The sequence below is a fragment of the Trachurus japonicus genome, chromosome 10, assembly GCF_045865225.1.
Source record: "Trachurus japonicus isolate A0001 chromosome 10, Traja_1.0".
Classification (NCBI taxonomy): Eukaryota; Metazoa; Chordata; class Actinopteri; order Carangiformes; family Carangidae; genus Trachurus; species Trachurus japonicus.
In genome coordinates this window covers 36,571,688-36,598,535 of record NC_140916.1, presented here as the reverse complement: position 1 = coordinate 36,598,535, position 26,848 = coordinate 36,571,688, and the positions used below count along the sequence as shown (strand labels likewise).

Sequence of the window (26,848 nt, the reverse complement as noted above, 5' to 3'; positions counted from 1 at the left end):
TCCACACCAAAATGGAGCTCCACCCAAAACCATCTTTTCTTTGTTCGGTTTGTTTGTTGGGATCCGTTGACGCCGGAGTTGGTGTGTCTGCACCATAAGTTACGGCTTCAAGTCACCACTTACGACTTTGTAGCGTTCTAGGCAACCCGTAACTCGTGTTGGAACTGGTACGACTTCACAGGTTGGAAAAACACGAGTTACGGGGTTGCCTGGAACGCACCATTACTTCCTGTGCACCAGCGCGGGAATGTCGTCAACGTCACCAAATACAAAAAGAACAAATACTGAAAAATACAGCGAGGCGTTAGAGGAGCCGAGCGGCTTCATCAGCGTTGTATCATCTCCTCTTGTAGCGGCTTGGGTCAAACGGAGATTTACAGACACGTAGAAGTTACGCACTGTAGCTTTAAAGGGACAACGAGGAGTTTTGGAAAAGCGAAGTGTTTCCACACTACATTTATGAGCCTCCGCACCGTGAAATTCTTTGACCGGCACAAGACAGACTCATGTTTTCATTCATCAAGAATTAAAGTCAGAGGTTCAAAGACGATCACATACCGTCGTAGTTCCCACCATAAAGGGCGATTCTGCGGCGTTATTCTCATGACTCGCCACGAAACCGAAAGTAAAGAAACGCTGGTCGGCTCGCCCAGCATTTCCACCACCACTAATAATAACAAAATAACCATAGAGACAAAACCATAGATTTATCTAAAATGGACCATTAACAAGTGGTAACGTAGATTCATCCACATTAACGTGAGACTTTCTTATTGTCGTGGAATTTTTCGTTCTGCCGATGGAGAAACTCCTCGTTGTCCCTTTAAGTTTCGTAAACATAAAAAGGTTTCCCCGAGTTACAAATAAATACTCTGATATTCTGTATCAGCAGCATCAACTGTATTCAGTCTTCAGCTATAGATAAAAAGGCTGCAGGCTATGACAGGAAATCCAGACTAAATGTGTTGCTGGGAAACATAAAGGAGATGACCTCAAAGAAGTACTACTAGCTTTACTGTCCTCTTATGGCGCATTTCCACTAGCACGGCTCGGCTCGGTTTGGTTGTGTTTCCATTACAACTGAGTATCACTAGTGCCGCCGTGACGTCATTTACACGGCGCCGAGCAACGCTCTAAACTCTGTAAATATATAACTTTAGCAACATTTGAAACATTTTCAGGCGAGAAAGTAGTCGTTTAGATCCCCAACGTGTTGAAAATCTGACTAAATACCAGCTGTTTACAATTTTGTTTCAACGAAGTCGGCGTCACTAAAGCTAGCCGTAGTGAGCAACGCACTTCCGGTTATTTTCACAAAATAAAACACCTGTTGCCTTTTATCATAAGGAAAGCCATTACGATAGAATTGGTGCTTTTACTTTGTAAACAGGAAGTGAACCTACCCTCGCTGTAGCTAGCTTTAACCCGCCGTTTTGACCGCTCTCGTCCCGTTAACGACATTTAACCGTTCAATGCCTTACCGGAGAGTCTTGCCAGCTCTCAGATCGGCCTGGTTCATTGTAAAACATTTATTTATTGATGTAAATGTGGTGTTTTCTGTGCGTACAGACCCCAAGGCAGTGCTGCTCTTCTGTCTAACCACAAACAAACTGCTGCTACAGCCACAATTGTTAGATTTCATCAATGAGACCAACATTTAAGAGTTTAACCAGCCGGTGGTAAACCAATAAAAAGCCATCGGGGAAGTTAATTAGCGGTGGTTTTCTCCTCGGGGTGACGGTGGTAGGCTGGCCGGCGGAGCACGTCAGGAGCCGGGCTGCTGCCTCTGTGATGTCGCGGTCGCTGCTCGGACCTGGAGCTTCACTCCAAAAACATCGGGGCAAACTTCTAAACAGCCGTCGTTTGGATAAACTAACCGCACATGGGGATCTAAACAGTTACTTTCTCGCATGAAAAAATATTAAAACTTAATAAAGTCACGTAATAACAGAGCCAGTCTAAATATTAGAAATTCTCCGGTAATAACAGGCTTCAGCAGGAACATTTCTGTTGTCGGTCGTCGCTTCCAGTGACGACACTCATCGGCCAATCAGTGGAAGGCAGTCGGCTGACGTCACGTTTTAGTAACGCTTCGGCTCGCTTGGAACCAGGGCTGAGGTGATACCAAAAGTACCTGGTTGCAGGTACTACGTGCTAGTGGAAACACGCAAATAGCGCGCCGAGCCGAGCCGTACCGAGCCGAAGCGCGCTAGTGGAAATGCGCCATTAGTAACACTACAGTACAGTACAGTACACCTGTAGTAGTAGTAGTAGTAGTATCAGTATCAGGGCTGCAGCTGCAGCATCACAGAGCAGTGTGGTGATAATTAGAACATGTACAACTACTTCCTCATCATGATAATATAGATTAACTGCACTGTTCTATTTATACAAGCAATCCTTTCATAGTTCAGGAATGTTCTGTCAGCTCTGTGTGTGTGTGTGTGTGTGTGTGTGTGTGTGTGTGTGTGTGTGTGTGTGTGTGTCCTACATCCAGCCTTAGTGTTCGTTCTAACTGGGTCACACCAGAACCCAGCTGCAGTACTGCAACACCGGCTCAGAGAGCATGTGCGGACACACACACACACACACACACACACACACACACACACACACACACACACACACACACACACACACACACACAGTATAGCAGAGCAGAGACAGGTAGATGACTGTGTGTGTGTGTGTGTGTGTGTGTGCGTGTGGATGCATGCATGCGTGTTTATATGTGTGTGTGTGTGTGTCTGTGAATATGCGAGTGAAAGCAACAAAGAGCAACTGGGGATGCGTTGTCATAGCAACCCTCTCTGCAGCCCGCCCACCAGCTTGTATGTCAGTGGGCATTATACAGTGAGGGGAGGGGGAGGAGGAGGAAGAGGGGGAGGAGGAGGGAAAGAAAAAAAAAAAAGCCACAGCGCAGAGTGAGGCAGTGTGTGATTGGTCACACCCCCTTGTCTTTGTGTGGCGCAGGGGATTGTGGGTAGGTAGCCCTTGACTGAATGCTCATTTGTGTGTGAGTGGGGAAAAAAAAAAAAAAAAAAAGAGTGGGGGTGTGTGTGTGTGTGTGTGAGAGAGAGAGAGAGAGAGAGAGAGGGGAGGGGGGGGAGGAGCAGAGAGTATGTGTGTGTGTGTGTGATAGAAGATGAGCTAGGGTGTGTGTGTGTGTGTGTGTGAGAGAGAGAGAGAGAGAGAGAGCAGCGCTGCCATCAGGAGCTACACACACTACAAACAGCCTTTAACTGGATTGTGTTTTTTACTGGAGGAGTGGTTCACTATCAGCCAAGGTACGAGTCTGTCTGTCTGTCTGTCTGTCTCTCTCTCTCTCTCTCTGTCTGTCTGTCTCTCTCTCTGTCTGTCTGACTACCGTTAGCTCGCCCCGTTAGCAGCAGCTGCTAGTTAGCATTAGCAGCGTATTAGCAGCACAGCTCCACATAGAGAGAGAGGAGGAGAGAGGAGAGAGGAGGATGACAGAGGGATGGATGCTAAGCTGCTGTAGCAACCACAGAGATGATGATGGAGGTTTTGTAAAAGAAAAAAAAGAAGGAAAAAAAAGCAAAAGAAACAGAGGGATGGAGGGAGACAGAAATGGAGGGAGGGAGGGAGAGAGGGAGGGAGAGCATGACAAAAGGAGGGGGTGTGGTTTAGAGCTGTGGACAAAGGAGGCTGGCCGATTGTTTACTACCACTGCAGAGAGAGAAGAGAGAGACATGGACGATCAATGCTCCATTCTTTCACTATCACCCTCTGTCTTTTTTTTTTTCTTCTCCTCTCCGCCGTGCTCTCTCCTTCCTTCCTTCCTCTTTGTCTCTGATATGAAGACAGACAGACAGACAGATGTGTCCCTGTCTGTCTGTCTGTCTGTCTGTCTGTCTGTGTTGGACAGTGTGGTGTTACAGCAGAGCAGATCTGGAAGCTAGCGTTAGCGTAGCCTGCTGCTACAAAATGTCTCCTCTTTTACCTCCATCCAGCTCATTGATTTTACTGCCGGTCCAACAGACCCCCCCCCCCACACACACACACACACACACGCACACACACACACACACACACACACACCAGCCTGATACAGACCCTGACAGTTGATGCTTCCACTCGCTGTGACGTAGGCTACTACAGCGTGAGAGAAGAGCTAACTGTGACCAGGACTATAATCGAGCAGTGAAGTGAAACTACAGCTAACAACTGTGACGTTATCAGCAGCAGTAGCAGGCCTGGGACCAGTCAGAACAGCATTAAAGGACAATTCTGGGCTGTATTTTCCTAACATTTTAGGTCCAAAAGAAGGAATCTGAAGATTTTCAGTTTAATGTCTCCTGTTTTGTGGTAGTTGTGTCTGTCCCCGCATCGCCACGGTAGCAATGAATGAATGGGAGCGGATGGAAGTTCCGCTGTTTAGGCTGTTTCCATCCCTCAAAGCCACAGACAGCGTCAGATGGAGACTCAAACATGCACCGAGAAGTTTATTTACTTCAACAAGCCGACATGTTTGTAAAACTAGATCTAATTCAAAGTCTCCCAGAGTCTCGCGAGACCCAAGTTGACGCTCGGTGTGTTCAGGTGCAGTGGGAAAAGCTACCGTTTGTGTCATAAACACAGGAATATCAACTCTTGACTTGCTTCAAGTAAATAAACTTCTGGGTGCATGTTTGAGTCTCCATCTGACGCTGTCTGTGGAAAAAAAACTACGGGATGTAAACAGCCTAAACAGCAGAACTTGCATCCGCTCTCATTCATTGCTGCCGTGGCGATGCGGGGACAGACACAACTACCGCAAAACAGGAGCAATCAAACTGAAAATCTTCAGATTCCTTCTTTTAGACCTAAAATGTTAGGAAAATACAGCCCCCAGTTGAATTTGCACCGGAATTGTCCTTTAACACCACTGTGTGTTGGTTCTTCACTTCCTGTACAACTTGGTTTTCTAAAACCACAGCAGAGAAGCAGTAAAGTTCAGTTGTCCCTTTGTGGACGGAGAGCAACAGTTCATCATGAAGCCAACATGGCGTCAGTCCGTCCACCAGGACAGTACAACCACACTACTTGACATAATTGAGTCTGTGCTAAAATATAATTGAATTCAATGCTGTGCTCTAAATGTGATGTTAATGCAATATTCCAATGGTGACCATGTGACCTGACTGTGCATCAGTATCTATACTTGGCTACAGATCTCTGCTCATAGCTCCATTTCAGCGTCTCGTTGGACTTCTGTCCTTGTCCCAGTTTACATGCAACAGAGAAAATCCAATAACTGCTTCGTTTCAGCGGGTTAATACGGAGCCTTGTCCTGTTGACTTGTCTGTCCCCGAGTATAGAAACTGGATACTTGAAGCTTAAAGGGACAACGAGGAGTTTTAGAAAAGCGAAGCATTTTCACACTACATTTATGAGCCTCCGCGCACCGTCAAATTCTTTGACCGGCGCAAGACAGACTCATGTTTTCATTCATCAATAATCAAAGTCAGAGGTTGGAAGACGATCACATACCGTCGTAGTTCCCCCCATAAACGGAGATTCAGCTGCGTTATTCTTATGACTCGCCACGAAAGGAAACGTTGGTCGGCTCGACCAGCATTTCCGCCACCACTAATAATAAAAAAATAATGATAGAGACAGAAAGATATATTTATCGAAAATGGGCCCATTAACAAGTGGTAACGTAGATTCATCCACATTAACGTGAGACTTTTTTATAACTGAATAGAAACTCCTCGTTGTCCCTTTAATAAGTTCACAACTACAGTCTCCGATCAGACGCACTGGTCTGGGCCGGGTTCGGGCTGAGAACAGAATACATACACAACAACGGTCCACGGGCTTTCGTTATTTCTTTCTTTTTCTTTTTTTTTATAAAACACAACCTCTCGGTGGTGTGAAATGCACTGAATTGACATTGATGCTGTTTTTTCCTTCTGTACTTGGCTGGGTTCCTGTCTCTACTGCTGTGGAGCATCATGCACACGTTGTCCAGTTTCAGTCAGACTAAAGGCCAATACACGCTGAAGAAAGTCCATTTCCAATCACATTATCTGGGTGTTTTAATCGGAGTTAGAGAACTCCGGTATTAGTTGGACTACCGCGTTTACATGCCCTCAGTTGTCCAGTTATAGTCGCATTAGTCTTCTATGACTGTTGTAGTGAATTCCTCCTTATTACAGAATTACAGAATTAATTAAATAACTGCAAAATCCAGCCAGAGTCATCCTACCGCTGAGCGCTAACGTTAGCATTAGCAGCTGGGTACTCACGAGTGTAGGAGAAAGGTCGAGGTCAACACACGGAGCAACATCTGTCTCCAAAGAGGGAACTAACACCAGTGTAGCCTATTAGTGGTTTATATCACGTCTTTTGTTTCTAGTGAAGTTAGCATGCTAATTAGCCCCGTTCCATGTTGCCACTTCCTGTCAGGGACTCACAGTTTGTCCTGAAGACGACGCTCAGACAGAAAACCATGGCTGATGCTCTGTTGGAGAGACAATCACCGTCAGCTGCTGCTGACGTTTAAGTTCAGCTCAGAAGACGTACACACTTTACCTGGGTGTAGAGCGCTTAGCATTTCTGTTCAGGTTAAAGGGAAACTTCGTTTTTTTTCAACCTGGGCCCTGTTTTCATATGTTTTTTCTGTATATGTGAGTGATGGATAATACTTTTATTGAGGTTGCTCCAGTATTGAGCCGGGCAGGCAGCCTGCAGCCCAGCTAACGCTCTTCAACAGGGCAAGTGGCTCCCGTCAAAGTTCGCCATATAAATCTGCATTTTTTTTCAAACTGACAGGCTCAGATAGTTACAATGAGTGTCCGACAACATACTAGAAAGGAGAAATGAAGGTAATAGTCTCTACCTTTAGCTGGAGGTCGCTGTTTGCTGTGATCTGTGTCCAAATCTCACCACGCTAGAAATCTCGTTCTGAAATCTCACGATAACTCGCTGCAAAACACCGGTGAGGAAAACCGTTACCTTACTGAGGTGAAGAGAGACGACCGGCGCTTTCACAGAGCCTCACAAGTTAGGGCTAACAGTTAGCTGTGCTTCAAATGGATGCTAACACTCCTGTGGATGCACTGCGCCATCGCCGTGCCGACCACAGGGTCTGCTGTGACGTAATACGTTCATTTCTCCTTTCTAATATGTTGTCGGACACTCATTGTAACTATCTGAGCCTGTCAGTGTGAAAAAAATGCCCGTTTATAGGTCAGGTCAGGTCACAACTTGTCCACCAGAGCGTTGTGGAGTTGTTGGATTGTGTATTTGATGAGTTTGATGAGGGGAAACCAAGAAATCCCATGAACCTTCATAGCGTAGCTCTGAGCAGCTTGCCACTCCGATCCGCCGTTCTAAAAACAGCTTGCACCGACAATTAAAGGTAACAAACCTACTGCTATGACTATAGGGATTTTGGCAATGGGCCAATTTGCCAAAATGTTGGACTATCCCTTTAATGATCTCAGCCAGGTCTAGAACAGGTCAGGTGTGTGTCCATGTCCAGAGCCTCAGAGTTGAGGCTGTTGCCATCAGGAAGGAGGTTGACCTCAGATCTTTAGACCATCAGCTGTTAAATATTGAAATCAGCTGTAGAGATTGTAATCTGTTACATTCATAATGACAGCTATGTATTTTATGTATCCTTACTTATTTCACTACTTTATTCACTGTTTTATTCAGTGTGTTTAATAATGACACCGGCTGTTGTAAACCAAATTCCCCTTGGGGACAATAAAGATTTCAATCAATCTATCAGTAAGTGTCCAAGCAGCAGTGTCAGTGGTGGATGGAAACAGACTGTTTCTAATCTCATGCTTCAGAACAACCGGTATCAACAGTTAGAATGTCTTAAAGGGATAGTTGAAATTTCTAATTTCTCATTATCTACTCCCCCTCATGTGGACTAAGGGCTGGGAGAAGTTTCAGAGTCCTCCGTGGCTTCTCTGAGTTACAGGGGGTCTCGGCGTAGCAGTGCATGTCCATATAACGGTTGCAAATATATAGATACCAACTGTCTTCGTAACAAAAAGACACACCAAAAAACATCCAAATACCTCCATGCTGCTCGTATGTAATGTCCGTCTTGTATTGAAGCCCCGAAATGCGAAATTGTCCCGAAAAAAATTAACGGAAGCTCCTCTTCCCAGTTCGTCCAAATTTGACGAACCGGGAAGAGGAGCTTTGAGAAGCTTCTGCTACAAAACAAGCTTGAAATATAGACTTATTTAATTTTTTTCGAGATAATTTCGCATTTCGGGGCTTCAATACAATTCTTCTTGTTACGAAGACAGTTGGTATCCATTTGCAACCGTTATATGGACATGAACTGCTACGCCGAGACCCCCTGTAACTCAGAGAAGCCACGGAGGACTCTGAAACTTCTCCCAGCCCTTAGTCCACATGAATTTTGGGTGAACTATCCCTTTAACCTTGGTAAGGCAGCAGGTACCAGGCCTGAGGAGCCACACACAAGAACACTGGACCAGTAGATTTATCAACAAGCTGTGAAAGTGAGGTGTTGGTGAGCTGTGAGGATCTCTGATGGTCCTGGTCCTGAGTCCTGACGGAGGAGGAGTGGCCTCTGGTTCAGCTGTTCCTTCTGACACACATGCTTTCAGCCCCCCTCCCCTGCAGAGTGAGGAGGGTTGTGGTTGGTGCTGCAGCTGTCAGAGTGTGGGGGGGTCAGCGTGGTGGTCTGCAGCTGTTGTCCGTCCCCCTCACCTCAGTCCTCCGTCCTGGCTGTTGGAGTTCTGTGCCGCTGAAGCTTTTTGTTTTGTTTCTGAGCTGTTGTTGGTAAGTTCAGACCGTGTGTAGGTAGAAGTGTGTTCAGGTTGTCATGGTGTCTTCATTTGGTGGTTGCTCTCCTATAGCTTCATGTGCTGCAGAAGACTATGTGGTGTGTGTGTGTGTGTGTGTGTGTGTGTGTGTGTGTGTGTGTGTTTGTGTGTATAGCCGTGTTTCCACTGCAGGAGTTCCTGGTAGAGGGAGGGGGTAGGAACTTCTACAGGAACCGTCATAAGTTTCGATCGCCACTTAAAGCAGAACTATGCAGGATTTGGGCTGTAATTATTGTGGCTCAGAGACACTGTGATGGTAGAGTGACCTGTTATGAGGTGAATGGGGTCTAGGCCAATGCGCTCACCCCCCCCACTGGCTGAAAACCGCACTTGCAAGATCAGTCGTCCGTCTCGGTGTCACAAATCTCGTCAATGGATAAAACTATCGCGAGAAACTGCCTTACGCTGTCACTTAAAGCAGAAGTAAGCGATATTTTTGTGTTAATCTAAGTCTTAAATAGTTATATCTTCCGACAGCAATCACTTACATAGAGTGTTTGGTCTGAAACACGGGTCTGTCAGTCACTCTGCTCTGCTCTGAGCCCAGGAGAAAACTTTCCTTGTATCCTACAACCTTTATCCAATGAGGAGAGAGAACGGCATAAAGGGGCAGTCCTCCCTGTGTGTGCAGCCAAGGGATGCGCCTGAATGTGGTGACGTAGGGACGAGGACCAATAGATCCATGACGAGGGCGGGGGCTGCTAACTCCATCGGCTGACAAGAAGTTATGGTGCGTTCAGGGCAACTCGTAACTTGTGTTTTTCCGACCTGTGAAGTGGTACCAGTTCGATCTGGTACGAGTTCACGGGTCAGAAGTTACGAGTGGCCGTTATAGTGACTTTCACCGGTAAAACAGGTCGGAGAAACACGAGTGGGTTGCCTGGAACGCTACAAAGTCGTAAGTTGTGACTTGAAGCTGTAATTTACGGTTTCAAAAGCCTGCCTGGAACGCAGCATTAGCCAAAACGACCGGATCGCTTACTTTAATGCTTGCTTTAATCGTGATTGGTTTGAGTTCGGAAAGTCGGAGGAAACCATGGAAACATGAAATGGTTGTACTGATGAAGTTCGGCTATTTCCGGCCGACTTGCATTAGTTCTGCTTTAATCGCTGTGCGACAGTTTCGACCGTGACGTCACCCAGGCAGGTCACAAGCACATGCACAAAAATCATAACAACAACGAAGACGGATGGAAGGAGCTGAGGCGGTAGTTTGTGTGTTTGTGCGCATGGCGGTTGATTGTAATCCTGCTTGAGTTTTTTTTTTTTTTTTTTTTACTTTTCACGGCATTGTTTTGCGGTGTGATGGATCCCCAGTGTGTCGAGGTGCGCTGGTATTTTCATTTCGCCGCGATGACTCAAACCCCTTCTGAATCTCCTTTGTGCCGTACGAGCCGTGCCTGCCTGGCTGTCACTCAAGTGAAAATGTCCGTGTAATATGGGAAAATGTCGAGCAAGAAATTTCATAACGGACTGGCGGGTCATACGGAAGTTCTGTTTCCACCTGGTGGTCACCCAAAATTGAAATCTCACTCATTATCTCCTCCCCCTCATGTGGACTAAGAGCTGGGAGAAGTTTCAGAGTCCTCCGTGGCTTCTCTGAGTTACAGGGGGTCTCGGCGTAGCAGTGCATGTCCATATGACGGTTGCAAATGGATACCAACTGTCTTCATAACAAAAAGACACACCAAGAAACATCCAAATACCTCCATGCTGCTCGTATGTAATGTCCGTCTTGTATTGAAGCCCCGAAATGAGAAATTGTTCCGAAAAAAATGAAATAAGTCTATATTTCAAGCTTGTTTTGTAGCGGAAGCTGCTGTGGACCCTGGTGGAACAACACCTGACTAACACACTACATGTTGCTTTGGTTTGCTCTGCTTTTCCATTTTGTTTATCGTCTCTACTGGTGTTTTGGTTCAGTCACACTCCACAGTGCTTGTTCTTTCAACATTTAACGGGGTCCCTAGTTTACAGATGGAATGAATCATTATCAGGCCGTGTCCGCAAGACTGTGTTTTAGTTTTAAAACTGTTCTGCCGTCTAGACAAAACATTCAGCCTGGTGTGGAAACTCTGGAGTTGAGGTCTGAACGGACAGAAACTGAGACCTTTGGTAGTGATGATGAAGTGTCGGTTGCTGCTGATTGCAGATAAAACTGCAGGTTTCTCTGAATCATATGATGTATAGGTAGTACTACCTGGAAGAATAAGCGCAGAATTAGCAAAAATATAGAACTATCTCCTGGCGTTTTAGGGTCTGTGTAGGCTTTAAAGGGTTATTAAACAGGAATTGTCTGAGTCAGCATTAGCCCCCTTTGAGACAGAACCAGAACCAACTTGTGTTAATTTAGGTTTAGATGCAACAGCTCAGTCAGATACCATCTGGAGCTCTGTGCTTACTGATGACACACACCATGACCGCTCCTGATTGGTTGTAGCCATGGATCTATTCAGATATTATAACAGATCCATGGTTGTAGCTTGGAAAGTTTGAGAAAACACTAAAGTTAGCCGTTAGCATCATCACCGCTCTGCTGTGAAACAACAGCTGTGTGTGTGTGTGTGTGTGTACGTGTGTGTGTGTGTGTACGTGTGTGTGTACGTGTGTGTGTGTGTGTACGTGTGTGTGTGTGTGTGTGTGTGTGTGTGTGTGTGTGTGTGTGTGTGTGTGTGTGTGTGTGTGTGTGTGTGTGTGTGTGTGTGTGTGTGTGTGTGTGTGTGTGTGTGTGTGTGTGTGTGTGTGTGTGTGTGTGTGTGTACCTCCAGCTGATGGAGCTCATCCCTCTGAGCTGCTCAGCTCCATTGTTGTCCAACAAGTAGTGAAACACATCTGTGACTCACACTGTGTTTATGGTCATGTTCCTCCATCACACACACACACACACACACACACACACACACACACACACACACACACACACACACACACACACACACACACACTATAGTTTCTGTCGACTCACACACACCTTCCTCTGACCCAAATACCCACTACAGCACCAAATGTGGATTAATCCGCCACTGAAAATAGTCCCCAGTAGATGCCCTATTTCCTCCACTTTCTTTTAAAGGACAGTGATCAGCTGTTTGAGGACATGACAGTGAGACTGCAATGACTTGTTATGAAAGACTTGTGTCTTCAGTAGGAACCAAGTTGCAGTCTGAACACAAACCAGTAGTGGACCATGCAAATGCACTGGACACGCACATCAGAGTATGAGTTTTGAGTATTATGAGTATCATAAATGATGAAATGTGTCTGAGTCTTCAGACGATGGAATCATTGTGCAACAGTTTCAAAACTTCATTGTTTTTTTGTTTTTGTTTTTTTGTAGTGGTGTGTGTTTTAACAATACTGCTTATTTTGCTGCTTTCTCTTGGCGTCACATCCCGCTCTGACTGTATCCAATCAGTACAGAGTAAACCTCACGTCTTTCCGGGACGCTCGGACCAACTAGGCCTACCCTAAAGCAGAGAGCGGTAAAAGGTCCTGGAGGTTTGTCCTTCAGGGGCAGGTCCTGCTACTGAGACATGCACTAGTTTAGTGCTGACTCTGCTTCTTTACACTCAACCAGAGTTATTATAGTCAACTAAGACTACAACTAAAACTAGCAGGGAAAAAATAATTTAGTAAACTAAATAAAAACTCAAATGAACAATGTAAAACTAACGAAAACTTAAGTTCAGTCAGATAACATCAGCTTAGTTGTAGTTTTCTTAGAGATGTCTAAAGCGGGGACGACTCGGAGTACGACCCACAGGTAGATAAGAGTGAATGGAACCTGATGAGGACTGATGGGAACATTATGGGATGGATGCAACTAAAAGGGAAAAATCCCACAAATGTGGAAGTTCATCTTCAAAAGGTCTGACAGAGGCTTTCTCCTAAAACCTGAAAAACTACATAAAAACTGGGATAGAATAGAATAGGTACTTTATTGTCATTCAAGTACACAGTGTGCATAGAACGAAATTTTGTTTCACTGACTCTTGACACAAAAAAAAAAAAAAGTATATAGACCGAATCTCCTTGTTGTTTACATTCTACTTCCGGGTAGAAAACCAGCACATAATTTGAATGAGATCAATAGTAACGAACGAGAGTTTAGCTATATATCATATTTTTCACGCCCTATCACCGTTTAGACAAATCTGAAATGATTGAAGAAACATTACTATTTCTGTGTGTGTGTTTTGTGTTGCTATGTGTTGTATTTATTCAGTTTTGGGGGAACACGGTGTCTAGAAAGCATCAGTGGCTCAGCTAACAGGGACAGCTAATGGTAGCTAAGCTAACGGCGGTAGCTAAGCTAACGGTAGCTAAGCTAACAGCAGGACGTCAGCTGTTAAAACCCTCCCGTTGTCGGACACGACATGAAACTACTCCAGTTAGCTCAGTCATGTTGGAACTCAGATATCTGGAGAAAATATTTTTTAATGGAGCGTTTATTGAGTCACTGAGTTAATAAAGTTAAACAGGTAGCTAACCGTTAGCCCGGCTAATCTATGATAACCATGACTAATTACAAAAATGTGCACACATAAATAGTAATGTTTGTCCAATCATTGGTTTTATAGACTTTACAAACATCAGATTAGTCTAAACGGCGATATAGTGACATGAAAAATTTGATATAGCGAAACTCTCGTCCGTCACTATTGTTCGAATGCTGGTTTTCTACCCGGAAGTAGTTGTAAACAACAAGGAGATTAGTCCTATAGATAGAAATAAATAAATTAAAAACAAGACAAGTGAGGTCGGTCAGTCAAATCAAGTGCTCTGTGTGCATATGAAAGTGTCTCATGTGCATGTGTGTAAAAAAACAACAACTATTTTTATATTTAAGAGATTACAGTTAAAATGTTAAAAGTGTTAAAGGGCATGTGCAAAAATCCAGAATTGAGCTGTTTTGGAGGTTCAGCAGTCTTATGGCCTGCAGGGGGATGAAACTGTTGCAGAAGCTGGTTGTTCTGCTCCTCCCACAGTTCAGCAATGACAACAGTTCCTGGTGTGGGTGTGTGGGTGTGTGGGTGTGTGGGTGTGTGGGGTCTCTGGTGATGTTTTTTGCTCTTGTCAGACAGCGTTTCTGACCGATGTCCAATCGAATCCATCCTCACATTCAACATCACAGCCTGGTTTGGTTCAATCACTCAGCATCTCCCACCGAAACAGTCTGAACAAAACAGTCAAACTCAGCAATAAAACCATCGGTCAGGAACAGGAGCCACTCATCAACATCTACAACACTCAGGTCAAGAAAAAAGGCACACAGATCGCCACAGACACAACACACACACTCATCATCCAGTTTCATTCCCACCTCAATCCGACTTCTAAACACTTAACTCCCACCAGAACTTTTTCCTTTTTAATGAACCTGTTTTTAACTCATTTTTATCCTTGTATGTGTCCTTTGTTTTTAACCTTTGCTGCGAGTACTTGTACTTACGTGTGGTGTAGGAATGTGTATTATTATTGTGTTGGGTATGGCTGTGGTATGTATGTGTGGATCGTTGTTTTGCACCTGCACTTTTCATGTCCTTCCGTAACGAAGTTCCTAATGGAATAATAAAGTACTTTTGAGTTTGAGTTGAGTTGAAGTCCCAGTAAAAAAAAAAAAGATTGTCAATTTCTCAAAATAAAAACAAAACTACAACTGATTCACCACTTGTTGAACTGACTAAAACTAAACAGAGATAAAAAAGCAAACTGAAAAACGACATAAAAATGTGTGTGTGAGAATGTGTGAGTGTGTGAACCAGGCAGAAAAGTCATGTTTACATCTTATTTTTGTCTCTTGTGTACTTGTGTAATGTTTTGTGAATGAATCTCCAGCGTCTGACAGGTGAACGCACCATGTCCTCACTCTGCTTTTTTTTTGTCTTTTCACAGGTGATGTGTCACCCATCAGTATGTCCCCTATCAGCCAATCGCAGTTCATCCCCTTGGGAGAGGTATTGCTATTGGCTATCTCTGCTATGAACTCGGCCCATAAGCCTGTCACTCAGGAGGCTCTGACCGAACACCTGCAGACATGTTTTCCAGGTAACAACCACTCACACACAGCAGCTTTTGTTGAGTTGTACTTCCCCCTCGGTCATTGTATCTGTTGTGTTGACTTTGTGTTTTAGTTCAGTGAAACCACAACGACAGGACAAAGAGAAGTCATGGTCGTGTGAAGCTGCAGGTGCTGCTATAGTGTGACTGCTTTGTGCCACACCGTGCCTCATGCTCCATGTCAGTGTCACTCAGTGTGTTGATGATGTTGTATATTTGCACATTAAAGGGATAGTAGCATTTTTTTTTAAAGTGGGGTTGTATGATCTACAAATAGCCCCTAAGTACTTTAATTGCAGTAGAAGACTCTCTGCACTCCTCCCGTTAGCAACGCCAGCCCATAATAGCCCTGCCCAGAGATTTACAACATGCACTTTGAAGGGCTGGAAAAAATTATATTATAGCGAACAATGGAACTGTGCATTTTTTTTCAGGTAAAACCTCTTTTAGTCCACGAAAATAGGCCGTTTCTTTGGGTCTGTTCACAACACTGTATGTTGTAAATCTCTGGGCAGGGCTATTATGGGCTGGCGTTGCTAATGGGAGGAGTGCAGAGAGTCTTCTACTGCAATTAAAGTACTTAGGGGCTATTTGTAGATCATACAACCCCACTTTAAAAAAAATGCTACTATCCCTTTAAGTCAGGAAAACTGAGCATTTAACATCACATCCTATCAAGTCAGACAACAAAACAAGAGCTCAGTTAAAGCTTAGGACCTGCAGTTTATTCCATAATAATCTTCAGACTCCTTCACTTTGTGTTGTAAGTTCACACTAAAATCACAGCTTCATACGTAATAGTGTGAAAACTGATTTTTTTTTTTGATGTTTTTCAAATATATTATAAGGAAAAGTTGAAATGTCACATATAAGTATACAGACACGTACCTTGGGTCATAGCAATTACAGCACTCGTTCTTCTTGGGCCTGACACAACAGGCTGTGAGGGTTTTGTGCAGATTCTGTCACGTTGGGAGGTTGATATGACACGTTCAGGTCTGTTAGATGTTGGGTTCAAGTCAGTTCCTCTGGCTGCTCCCCTCCAGATCACTGACAGGACAGTCTCTAAGCCTCCTGTGTTGTGCTGTTGGGGTGAAGTCAGGTGATCAGAGGAGCCTGGGCTTGACTTTTCTTCTTACTGCATTTGCAAAAAGAAAAAATACATTTAAAAGACTTTAGCATGAATGTGAAAAAGTGAAGTGGTGTGAAGACTGACTGGTCTGGAGGTTGGACTGGTAGTGGGAGCTGCAGTGTTGGCATAAGGCTTCTCTGTACACCTGCTTTAATAAGACTCAGTGTTAGTGGTCAGGTGGAAGCTACACAGCTAATGAATGATGTGGAAATGCAAGGAGAGTGTGGTTGTAAACAGAGCAGGTGAAAATGTTACATACTGGTCCTAGAGCTGTGATGGTCCTGTCTCAACACTCATCTTCTCCATGGATGTGGTGTAAGCCTGTGAATATTCTCATTTGTCCAGGTCATCATTATCCCCAAAGAAATTTAAATCGAAAGCAACTGGACTTGGTTACTTGTCTAGAAAGACGTTTCACCTCCCATATTCCCATATATAATATATCCCATATTTGGGGATATGTAGTGAAGTGTGTACATGTGCAAGGTGAACATGAGGAAAATGTTCCACCTCATATAATCAGATGATATCTGCATTTTCACTGATAAAGTTCTGACAAGTGCAGACATGTGCAGCTCACATACTGTCATCTGTGTTGCTCCTGACGCTTTTCTCTTCACCATGTAGGGTTAGAGGATTTATTCAACTGCACGTAGCTGATGGTTTAAACTGATACACACTAGGAAGAGAGGGATTAGACCAGGGGTGTTAAACTTGTTTTAGTTCAGGGGGCCACATTCACTGCAATTTGATCTCAAGTGGACCAGACCGGTAAAATAAGAGCAAAATAACCTATAAATAACAAGAACTCTTAACGTTTTTCTTTATTTTAGTGCAAAGAAGTACATTATTAAGATGTCTAAAAAAAAACACATGCAATTTCAACAATATTATGCCTCTTCTGTCTTAAATGTAATTTTCACACAAGGCAAATTCATCCCGCGGGCCGGATTGGACCCTCTGGTGGGCCGGTTTTGGCCCACGGGCCGCATGTTTGACATCCCTGGTTTGGACAATGTCTCTAACTGCTCTTGATGATCAGACCAGCTCCTTGCAGCGTGGTTCACTGAGGCCCTGTTCAGACATGGCAATAGCGTTACCGTGGAGACCTCAGTTCACAGCTGACATTCATGTGAATGAATCACAGCTCTACAATGTAAAGAGCAGTGACGGCTGGTATCAATGGGCTAGTGGGGCTCAGCCCTCCCTGCATTACACAACAAAAGATGAGAAAAATACTAATACTAATACTAATATACAAAAGATTGTTATGAAGTCTTAGTGAAATCCGAAGTGGCAACAGTATCAAATAGTTTCAAGAGAAACACAGGATATCTCTAAATGGGCTAATTTTAATCAGCCCAAGCTCACCCAGTCTGCTCTCATTCATTTTACCACTGTGGATGATTGACAGGTGCCATGACAACGCCCTCGCCATTCACCGACTGTTTGGGCTAACTTCATTCAGCCCACAGGCCGATCGGTTCTGACCAATCAGCAGTGGGCTGACACAGGGTCAATGATTGACAGGCGTCATGTCCCGCCCCCTTGGTTTACTTGTCATTGGGGCTAATTTAATTTAGCCCAACAGCGCTGTTGGAAAAGAGGAAAAGTTGTGTTGTTGTGGGAGGGAGAAGACAGAAAACAGCGGCGCTAGGCGCTAGCATCACAGGTAGCATTAGCATACTTTACTGAGCTAGGCGCTAGCATCACAGGTAGCATTAGCATACTTTACTGCGCTAGGCGCTAGCATCACAGGTAGCATTAGCATACTTTACTGCGCTAGGCGCTAGCATCACAGGTAGCATTAGCATACTTTACTGCGCTAGGCGCTAGCATCACAGGTAGCATTAGCATACTTTACTGCGCTAGGCGCTAGCATCACAGGTAGCATTAGCCTACTTTACCATGCTAGGCGCTAGCATCACAGGTAGCATTAGCATACTTTACTGCGCTAGGCGCTAGCATCACAGGTAGCATTAGCATACTTTACTGCTCTAAACTGTCTTTGCTAACATGAACGAAAGTTTCTAAACTCACTGGGAGCAACAGAAAGGCCGTCGATATGAGCTAGAAGCAGATCGTCTTTTATTTTCTTGTTTTTATTGATTGAGCATTATCGTTGTGTGTGTGACTCTGTGTGTGTTTGTGTGTGTGCGTGCATGTGTGAGAGAGAGAGAGAGAAACTGTGTGTGTGTATGTGTGAGTGATTAAGAACTGACTGATTAATCCAGGTGTGTCTGAGGAGTCACAATGGTCAGACACACCTGGATTAATCAGTTTGCCCAATAATGTAAGACAGGAAATAAAGGAGCTGCCTTAAATTCAGGAAGTAGTGGAGCTACTGTGCATAGAGCCCATTCTGACACTGCCAATCAGACTAAAGCAGGGGACATCAGTCTGTCACTGAATCTGGTCTGGGCTCAGTGCTCAGTGTCTTCTCACCTGAGACACACACAGTGTTAACATGAGGTCTGAGCGACTGTGTAGATGGAATAGAGAAGTGGAGGACAGAGCAGTGTGTTTCTTCTCTGTCTGGAGTTTATTCTCTTCATGTGAAGCTGACGGAGATGTTCAGTCCAAATCCAACAAGTGGACACATCTTCATCATTCAGGACATGTGAAATAGAAAATCAAGCATCCAATATTCTAGCTATTGGCTGAAGGTTAGCAGCTTGAGAAGGTCAACGGGACATCTTCTCATCTTCTCAAACGTCTAGTTAATCATTCTTACTGTTCACTGTTGTTTTGTCTTTATTAACTAAAAAGGCAAAAAAACACCCATGTCCACTACGGTGAACACGGTGTTCTCCACGGATGAGTAAAACCTGTGTGTGTGTGTGTGTGTGTGTCAGACGGCTCTGGGGTTCCCTCTTTAGACAACTTGCGTCATGTGAGCAAAGCAGCGGCACTTGTATGATGTAATGACAGGCAACACACACACATGTGGGCCTTTCTATAGTAGTGAGGACACACACCTTGACATTAGGATCATTTAGTGACGTCCCTCACTGTCAACAGAGTCGATGTAGAGTAGCAGACGAAGGCCTGGACACGCTGCTGCTGACTGGGGCAGTGTCCAGAGCTCTGACCAGTACTGTGATGTACCAGTGTTGTTTTTGCAGGCATTTTAGATTTAGTCTTAGTCTTAGTCTTTTTGACGAAAATACTTATTAGTTTTAGTCAATTTTAGTCATTTCTATATGTGATAGTTTTAGTCTAGTTTTAGTCGACGAAACTCAACAAGGTTTTCGTCTAGTTTTAGTCAGTTTTAGTAAAAAAAAAAAGAAAAAGTCTTTTATCAAATTAATTCAATGAAGGAATGGTTTTACACATAATGTTTCCACCCAATGGTTTATGGTCTAAGGATTATGCATTAGCCTACACACAGATAAAGTGGTAACAGTAGCCTGGTGCAATCAGTTTTTTTTCTGCTGGATTATTTAAAATACGTCCATATATCTTCTGGTCGAGTGACGGCAGGTGTGTTGAGCAGAATGTGCTGCATGTCAGGTGGTGGGCGTGACTACACAAGGATGAGATGCAGCAGCGTTGCAGATACTTGTTGATTTTTAATTGACAGGTTATACGCACAATAAGCAGAAATGTCGTGCATTTTGAACGTCTGACCACCCGTCAGCGCAGCGGAGCGGCTGCACCACGGTCACTGGAGCAGCTGATCACTACCTGCTCCCTGACCTCTCTGTCCACACCCACAGCCACTTTTCATACATTTACTCTCATGTCCACACTTTGATCGAGCGTGAAAAATGTGTCCGTGCCCTACAAAAAAGAGAGGCCATAGCCTATAATTTGTATTTGTGACACGGTGTCACAGCTCTCCTCTCCTCTCCGCACCCCGCATGCCGTAACCCATAATCTCACACACGTGTATGGTAATCCATCGATCTACTGATTGATTATCAAAGTCTTCCAATGCAGCTGGTAATGTTTGGATTGATGAGTGATTGCTCCTCCAGTCGGCCGTTTCTATGGAGTCCCCTAGCAACGGTCCGCTCAGCGGTGGTCTATCGAGAAATAAACACAGCAGAATACTGGTGATTGGCCAATCAGAATCGAGTATTCAAGAGAGCCGTGTTCTAAGCGGGATAATGTGTAGTTACAGTATACATTATCCCGTTTATTACACGATTTACGAGTGAAATAATTAATTTGAAACATAATGTTGATCAAAATACGACTTTCTCTTTTTTTTTCTTCTTGTCTTTTCCTGTCTACTGTCTATGACTAGTTTGTCACATTGATTTTGGGTTTGAAATGTCTCTGTCTATTGTCGGGAATGCTTGTTATAGTTATTTGTAATACAGAGAATATGATTGTTCTATATGTTAACAGAAAATTACAAATAAAGTGTTTAAAAAAAAATACGACTTTCATCGATATAGGTTGCATCATTTAGCGAATCTGCAAGACTGGTCACGGCCGCTGTTTTGCCGAGCCTCCTCCCGGTCGTGCATTATGAAGCCTTTGATAATCAATCAGTGGATCGATGGATTACCATACATGTGTTATTATGATGTGTGTATTGTGTGTAGTCGTATCTGTCATAAACAAGAGATTAACTTTACTGTTCACGGGGTGCGTTTGTGTCGGAGTCACGGTGCCACCGAGACGAGAGGAGAGCTGTGACACCGGTTAGAGGCTCTGATCGCAGGTTTGGTTTCCAGCAGCGATGTGAAGGAGCCTCCACTCTCCTTGTAACAGGTTACAAGTCATTTATCTAACAACACACAACTTGTCCACCAGAGCGTTGTGGAGTTGTTGGATTAGATTGTGTATTTGATGAGTTTGATGAGGGACGGGGGACCTGTCACCGTTCACCTGCATTGTGTTGACTGAGCAGCTCACGTCTCTGCCCCGCTGATCTAAAAACAACATGCACCAATAATTATTATGGTGATAGGCGAATTTGCCAAAATGTTAAAGGGATAGTTCACCCAAAATTCAAATTTCACTCATTATCTACTCGCCCTCATGTCGACTAAGAGCTGTGAGAATTTTCAGAGTCCTCCGTTCCTTCTCTGAGTTACGGGGGGGGGGGGTCCGCGCAGCAGTATTTGTCCATATAATGGTTGTCAATGGATACCAACTTTCTTCATCCAAAAAGACATGCCCAAAAACATCCAAATACCTCCATGCTGCTCGTCTGTAATGTCCCTCTTGTATTGAAGCCCCGACATGAGAAATTGTTCCGAAAAAAATTAAATAAGTCCATTGACAACCATTATATGGACAAATACTGCTGTGCGGACCCCCCCCCCCCCGTAACTCAGAGAAGGAACGGAGGACTCTGAAAACTCTCAAAGCTCTTAGTCGACATGAATTTTGGGTGAACTATCCCTTTAATATAAACATGGATGCAAACAGCGCGCCGAAAAGCGAAACTCGCTTTTTTCATGACCAATTAGGTGACTTGTGTGAATCGTTCAGATCCGAAGAGTTTTTGTTTTTGGGAGGGGGGGGGTCTCAGCGTCTCAGCTGGGGTCAGTAAAATGTTTTTCTAACAGGCTGACAGTGACAATCACGTGAAACTGAGGCGAACTCATTCATGGTTGTCTCTGATTATACTGATAACAGCCTACCTATTCACCTCCGATGTAGACGCGCGACATGCGCGCTCATTAAAGCAGCGCGTATCCGCGTGCAGTCGGTGCGACGGCGACGCCGTTTTTCCCCCCGTGCACCGTGGAGCTGTGGCCGCGGACATGCACGGTTCCCTACGTTGCTGTGTCAGGCTGCAGGTGTTTCCCACGGAGCTCTGCCCCGTTTCAGAGGTGAAGGAAGCCCTGAGTGGAAAGACGTCGCCTCCGCGATGTAGAATGTGTTCAATTAAAGTGAAACTAACACATTATATAGGCCTATATGTCCATTACACACTGAATGAAACATCCCATGTCTTTATTTATTCAGTTTATTTTAATAGTAGGCTAATAATTATGACTAACATTCAGTGAAGACCTAAAAATCAGTATCTCCAAAGTGGAAATATTGCAAAGGAATTTTTTTTTTTAAGCATTTTTAATATAGAAATGTTGGCCTTCTGAAAACTATGTCCATCTATATGCACTCAATACTTGGTTGGGGTTGAACTACTGGAAATTGACTTTTCCGTGATATTGCAATGTACTTATTTGTTAATGGTGAGCCCCCCCCGGGAAATTCCTCTCTTTTTTGGTCCTGACCCGTTTGCATCCCTGATAAAGTGCATTAATGTAGAGCTTTGAGTCCATTCATATTTTAATCATAATGTTTTTGATAATGAACGAGGCTGGAGGAAAGATCTCCAGATTTACTTCTCTGAGAGTCTCCTTCACATCCAAACACATCTGATATTGTTACTGAAATAACTTTGAATCAATTTGACTTCAAATGGAATTTGGAGTCAAATTAGATCAGGAGCTTGTGAATAGATTCAACACCAGCCTCACTGACGGCCGGGTGGCATCACATCAGACACACAGGCTGTTTTAGAAAAACCACATACTACCGTACTGCCTACTACATACTGCGTTAGTATGTACTGTATACTGCATACTGAATGTGGGATTCAGTCTGCTACTTGAGCAGACCGACACCGTTATCATCGCAGTATGCAGTATACGAGTTTCCCAGAATGCATTTCACGGCAACCGGTAGCGGTAGCTGTAAACAGGCTAAAAGCTGTTTTATTTCTCGCTCTAACGCTGTAATTATGTAACTTTATTTAAGTTTTAATATTTTTTCATGCGAGAAAGTAACTGTTAAGACTCCAAATATACGGCCAGTTTATCCAAATGACGGCTGTTTAAAAGTTTGCTCCCATGTTTTTTGGAGAAGTGAAGCTCCGCAGCGACCGGGACACGACCGCAACATCACAGAGGCAGCAGCTGCTCTGGAGAGCTGCTCGGCCGGCCAACCTCCGTCATCATCCCGGGGGAGAAAACGATCGCTAATTAACTTACCCGCAGGTTTTTAGAGGTTTACCACCGGCTGGTTAAATTATTTTTAGTAGATAAATGTTGGTCTCATTGATGAAATCTAACAATTGTGGCAGTAGCATTAGTTTGTTTGAATGTAAAGTGAAGCTTCTTGTGTGTAAGCAGCGCTGCCTCGGGGCTCTGGAGCCTCACGTTACGGACACAAACCACCACATTTACAAAAAATAAATAATTATTTTACAATGAACCGATCAGTCTGCATTAAGTTTTATTTTTATTAAACTATAGTTACGGTACACGGCTACACTATCGTCTTTGGTTACGGTTAGACGTCAGGGGAGCATTGCATTGTGGGATACAGTACGCGATGTAGACTGGTCAGATGTATACTGGAAATATTTTCCAAATCAGTACGACATCCGGGAACTTTTCGCATACTGCAGATTTTGCTTTCAGGGATGCAAACAGCGCGCCGAAAAGCGAAACTCGCTAACAGCCGACCTCCAATGTAGACGTGCAACATGCGCGCTCATTAAAGCCGTGCATAGCCACGTGCAGTCGGTGCGACGGCGACGGCGTTTTTCCCCCCGTGTATGTCCGTGCAGCTGTGCGCCGCGGACATGCACGGTTCCCTACGTTGCTGTGTCAGGCAGGTGTTTCCACGGAGCTCTGCCCCGTTTCAGAGGTGAAGGAAGCCCTGAGTGGAAACGTCGCCTCCGCGATGTAGAATGTGTTCAATTCAAAAAGTGAAACTAGCACATTATATATACGTATGTCCATTACACACTGAATGAAACATCCCATGTCTTTATTTATTCAGTTTATTTTAATAGTAATAATTATGACTAACATTCAGTGAAGACCTAAAAATCAGTATCTCCAAAATGGAAATATTGCAAAGGATTTTTTTTTTTTTTTAAAGCATTTTTAATATAGAAATGTTGGCCTTCTGAAAACTATGTCCATCTATATGCACCCAATACTTGGTTGGGGTTGAACTACTGGAAATTGACTTTTCCGTGATATTGTAATGTAATTATTTGTTAATGGTGAGCCCCCCCTCCCCCCCGGGAAATTCCTCTCTTTTTTGGTCCTGACCCGTTTGCATCCCTGTGCTTTTGTTCGCATACTACATACTACATACTACATACTACATTTTGGCCAAATCAGTACGTACTAGCAGTATAGTATGCGGTTTCGAATACAGCCACAGAGTTTCACAGCTCGCTCCTCTCAGCCGTCACCTTTCAACCTGAGGTCGAAGCCCCGCCCACCCAGCATCTGACTCTCCACATCACCTCAACACCTCCTTCCTCCCCGCAGACATTTAGATTTTGGATGTGTGTTATACGGTGGTGTGTGTGTGTGTGTGTGTGTGTGTGTGTGTGTGTGTGTGTGTGTGTGTGTCTTTCCTTCTGCTTGGCCTTATCAACAAGATGGATGGACAAACCCTCTCTCTCTCTCCCTGTGTGTGTGTGTGTGTGTGTGTAGTCTGTCTGTCTGCATAGTGTTGCATCATTCTGGCTGGGCTGAAAGGCTGCTATGATGTAACTGGCAGTAATACCTCCAGACTGACAGAGAGAGGGGGGGAGGGAGGGAGGGAGGGAGGGAGAAAGAGAGAGAGATACTTGAGGGAGAAAGAGCAGGAGATACAGAAAGGATAGAGAGATGTTGTGAAGAGGAGAGGGAGATCTGATTCTGGAGGAGAGTTTTGATTCTTAACACAAGCTTTCTTTACATCAGATATAAATAAAATCCATTTCCATTAAAGGAATAGTTCACCCAAAATTGAAATTTCATTTATCACTCATTATCTCCTCCCCCTCATGTGGACTAATAAGGGCTGGGAGAAGTTTCAGAGTCCTCCGTGGCTTCTCTGAGTTACAGGGGGTCTCGGCGTAGCAGTGCATGTCCATATAACGGTTGCAAATGGATACCAACTGTCTTTGTAACAAAAAGACACACCAAAAAACATCCAGATACCTCCATGCTGCTCGTATGTAATGTCCGTCTTGTATTGAAGCCCCGAAATGCGAAATTGTTCCGAAAAATATTAAATAAGTCTATGTTTCAAGCTTGTTTTGTAGCAGAAGCTTCTCGAAGCTCCTCTTCCCGGTTCGTCCAAATTTGACCGCGAGCCTCCGTTGCGTTAGCTGTGCAGCTCACGTCTCTGCCCCGCTGATTTCAAAACAACATGCACCGACAATTAAAGCAGAAGTAAGCGGAATGTTTGTGTTAATATAAGTCTTAAATAGTTATATCTTCTGACAGCAATCACTTCTATAGAGTGTTTGGTCTGTCAGTCACTCTGCTCTGCTGTAAGCCGAGGAGAAAACTTCTTGTATACTTCAAGGGATGCGCGTGAATGTGGTGACGTAGGGACGAGGGCGGGGACTGCTAGCTCCATCTGCTGACAGGAAGTTAGCCAAAACCACCGGATCGCTTACTTCTGCTTTAATGGTAATGAACCGACTGCTATGACTATAGGGATTATGGCGATAGGCATTTGCCAAAATGTTGAAATATCCGTTTAAACCCATCCATCCACAGACCAGTCACATTCCTTCAGACCATGATGACAAATCTAACCCAGCAGCTGTCTGAAGTAGCAGTAGTGAAGTGAATTAATTTTCCAGCATCAGGGAACTAATTTCAGACATTAATCTTCTAACCAGGTAGGTGTCATCCAGAAAGCCAGTGGTCTGCTGCTGTGAGCTGTACAGGTGTGGACGCTGCGTTCTGCCTGTAAAGACAAGACACTGAACACCTGATGGACCCGGAGCACCTGTATACTCACTGACTGAACATGCTTCAGCTTGACGTCCATACAGCCCAGATTCACCATCTGGAATCCACACGCAAAACCTCCTTAAAGGGATAGTTCACCCAAAATTCAAATTTCACTCATTATCTACTCCCCCTCATGTGGACTAAGGGCTGTGAGAAGTTTCAGAGTCCTCCGTGGCTTCTCTGAGTTACAGCGGGGCTCCGTGCTTCTTTCTTCGATTTGGACGGACAAGGAAGAGGAGCTTACGCTACAAACAAGCTTGAAATATAGACTTATTAAATTTTTTTCGGAACAATTTCTCATGTTGGGGCTTCAATACAAGACGGACATTACAGACGAGCAGCATGGAGGTATTTGGATGTTTTTTGGTGTGTCTTTTTGGACGAAGAAAAGTGGTGTCCGTTCGCAACCGTTATATGGACAGTTCAGTGCTGCACGGAGCCCCGCTGTAACTCAGAGAAGCCACGGAGGACTCTGAAACTTCTCCCAGCCTTTTTGAATTTTGGGTGAACTATCCCTTTAAGTGCTCCAGCTCTGTTTTAAGAAATAAATGGAGGGACTCTGGACTCCTGTCAGAGGAGACCACCCCCTGCTGAGAAACAGGACCCAGCCTCTTAGGTGCCACTCACCATGCTCTCCATCAGCACACTCCCAGCATGCAGCGCAGAGAGAGGGAGGGAAGGAGAGAGGAAGTGAGGGGAGGGGGGAGGGGGAGGGAGAGGGGGAGGGAGATGCTTTAGGGCTGGGTAGAGATGAGTGGGCTGCAGGCCTGTAGTAGGTTTTAAAAATACAGAATCACCAGTTGAAGTTGAAGTTGAAGTTGAACCAGCAGATGAGCCACGTGGCATCTGTTGTACTGGTTTGCACAGTGACTTTTTTTTTTTTTTTAACAACTTTATTGACAGCAAGAGTATACACAGGACTGAATACAGTTAGTTACAGTTAAATAAGTGTATACAACATTAACACTAGGGCTGACCCAAAAAATTCGAAGCCTCGAAGCTTCGTTCGTTGCCATGGTAATCGATCAGCATGGAAAGTCCGTGATCAATTTTTTCCCCCTCCTTTTTCCCTTTTTGACACCGGTTCTCATCGGCAGTTGTTACAT

The 26,848-nt window shown here is 44.3% G+C and overlaps 1 protein-coding gene across 3 annotated transcripts in view; it reads left to right on the top strand.

Annotated features, from left to right (window-relative positions):
• LOC146980359 (storkhead-box protein 2-like) overlaps positions 1-26,848 on the top strand; it is a 90,813-nt gene that overhangs the window by 48,365 nt on the left and 15,600 nt on the right. For 2 of the 3 annotated variants that reach the window (XM_085788582.1, XM_085788581.1), the window contains exon 2: positions 14,718-14,870. In XM_085788582.1, coding sequence (XP_085644708.1) covers positions 14,718-14,870 — 153 coding nt within the window. Of the gene's footprint in view, positions 1-3,123; positions 3,288-14,717; positions 14,871-26,848 lie in introns of those variants that run through there. The other variant, XM_085788583.1, reaches the window with a different exon arrangement.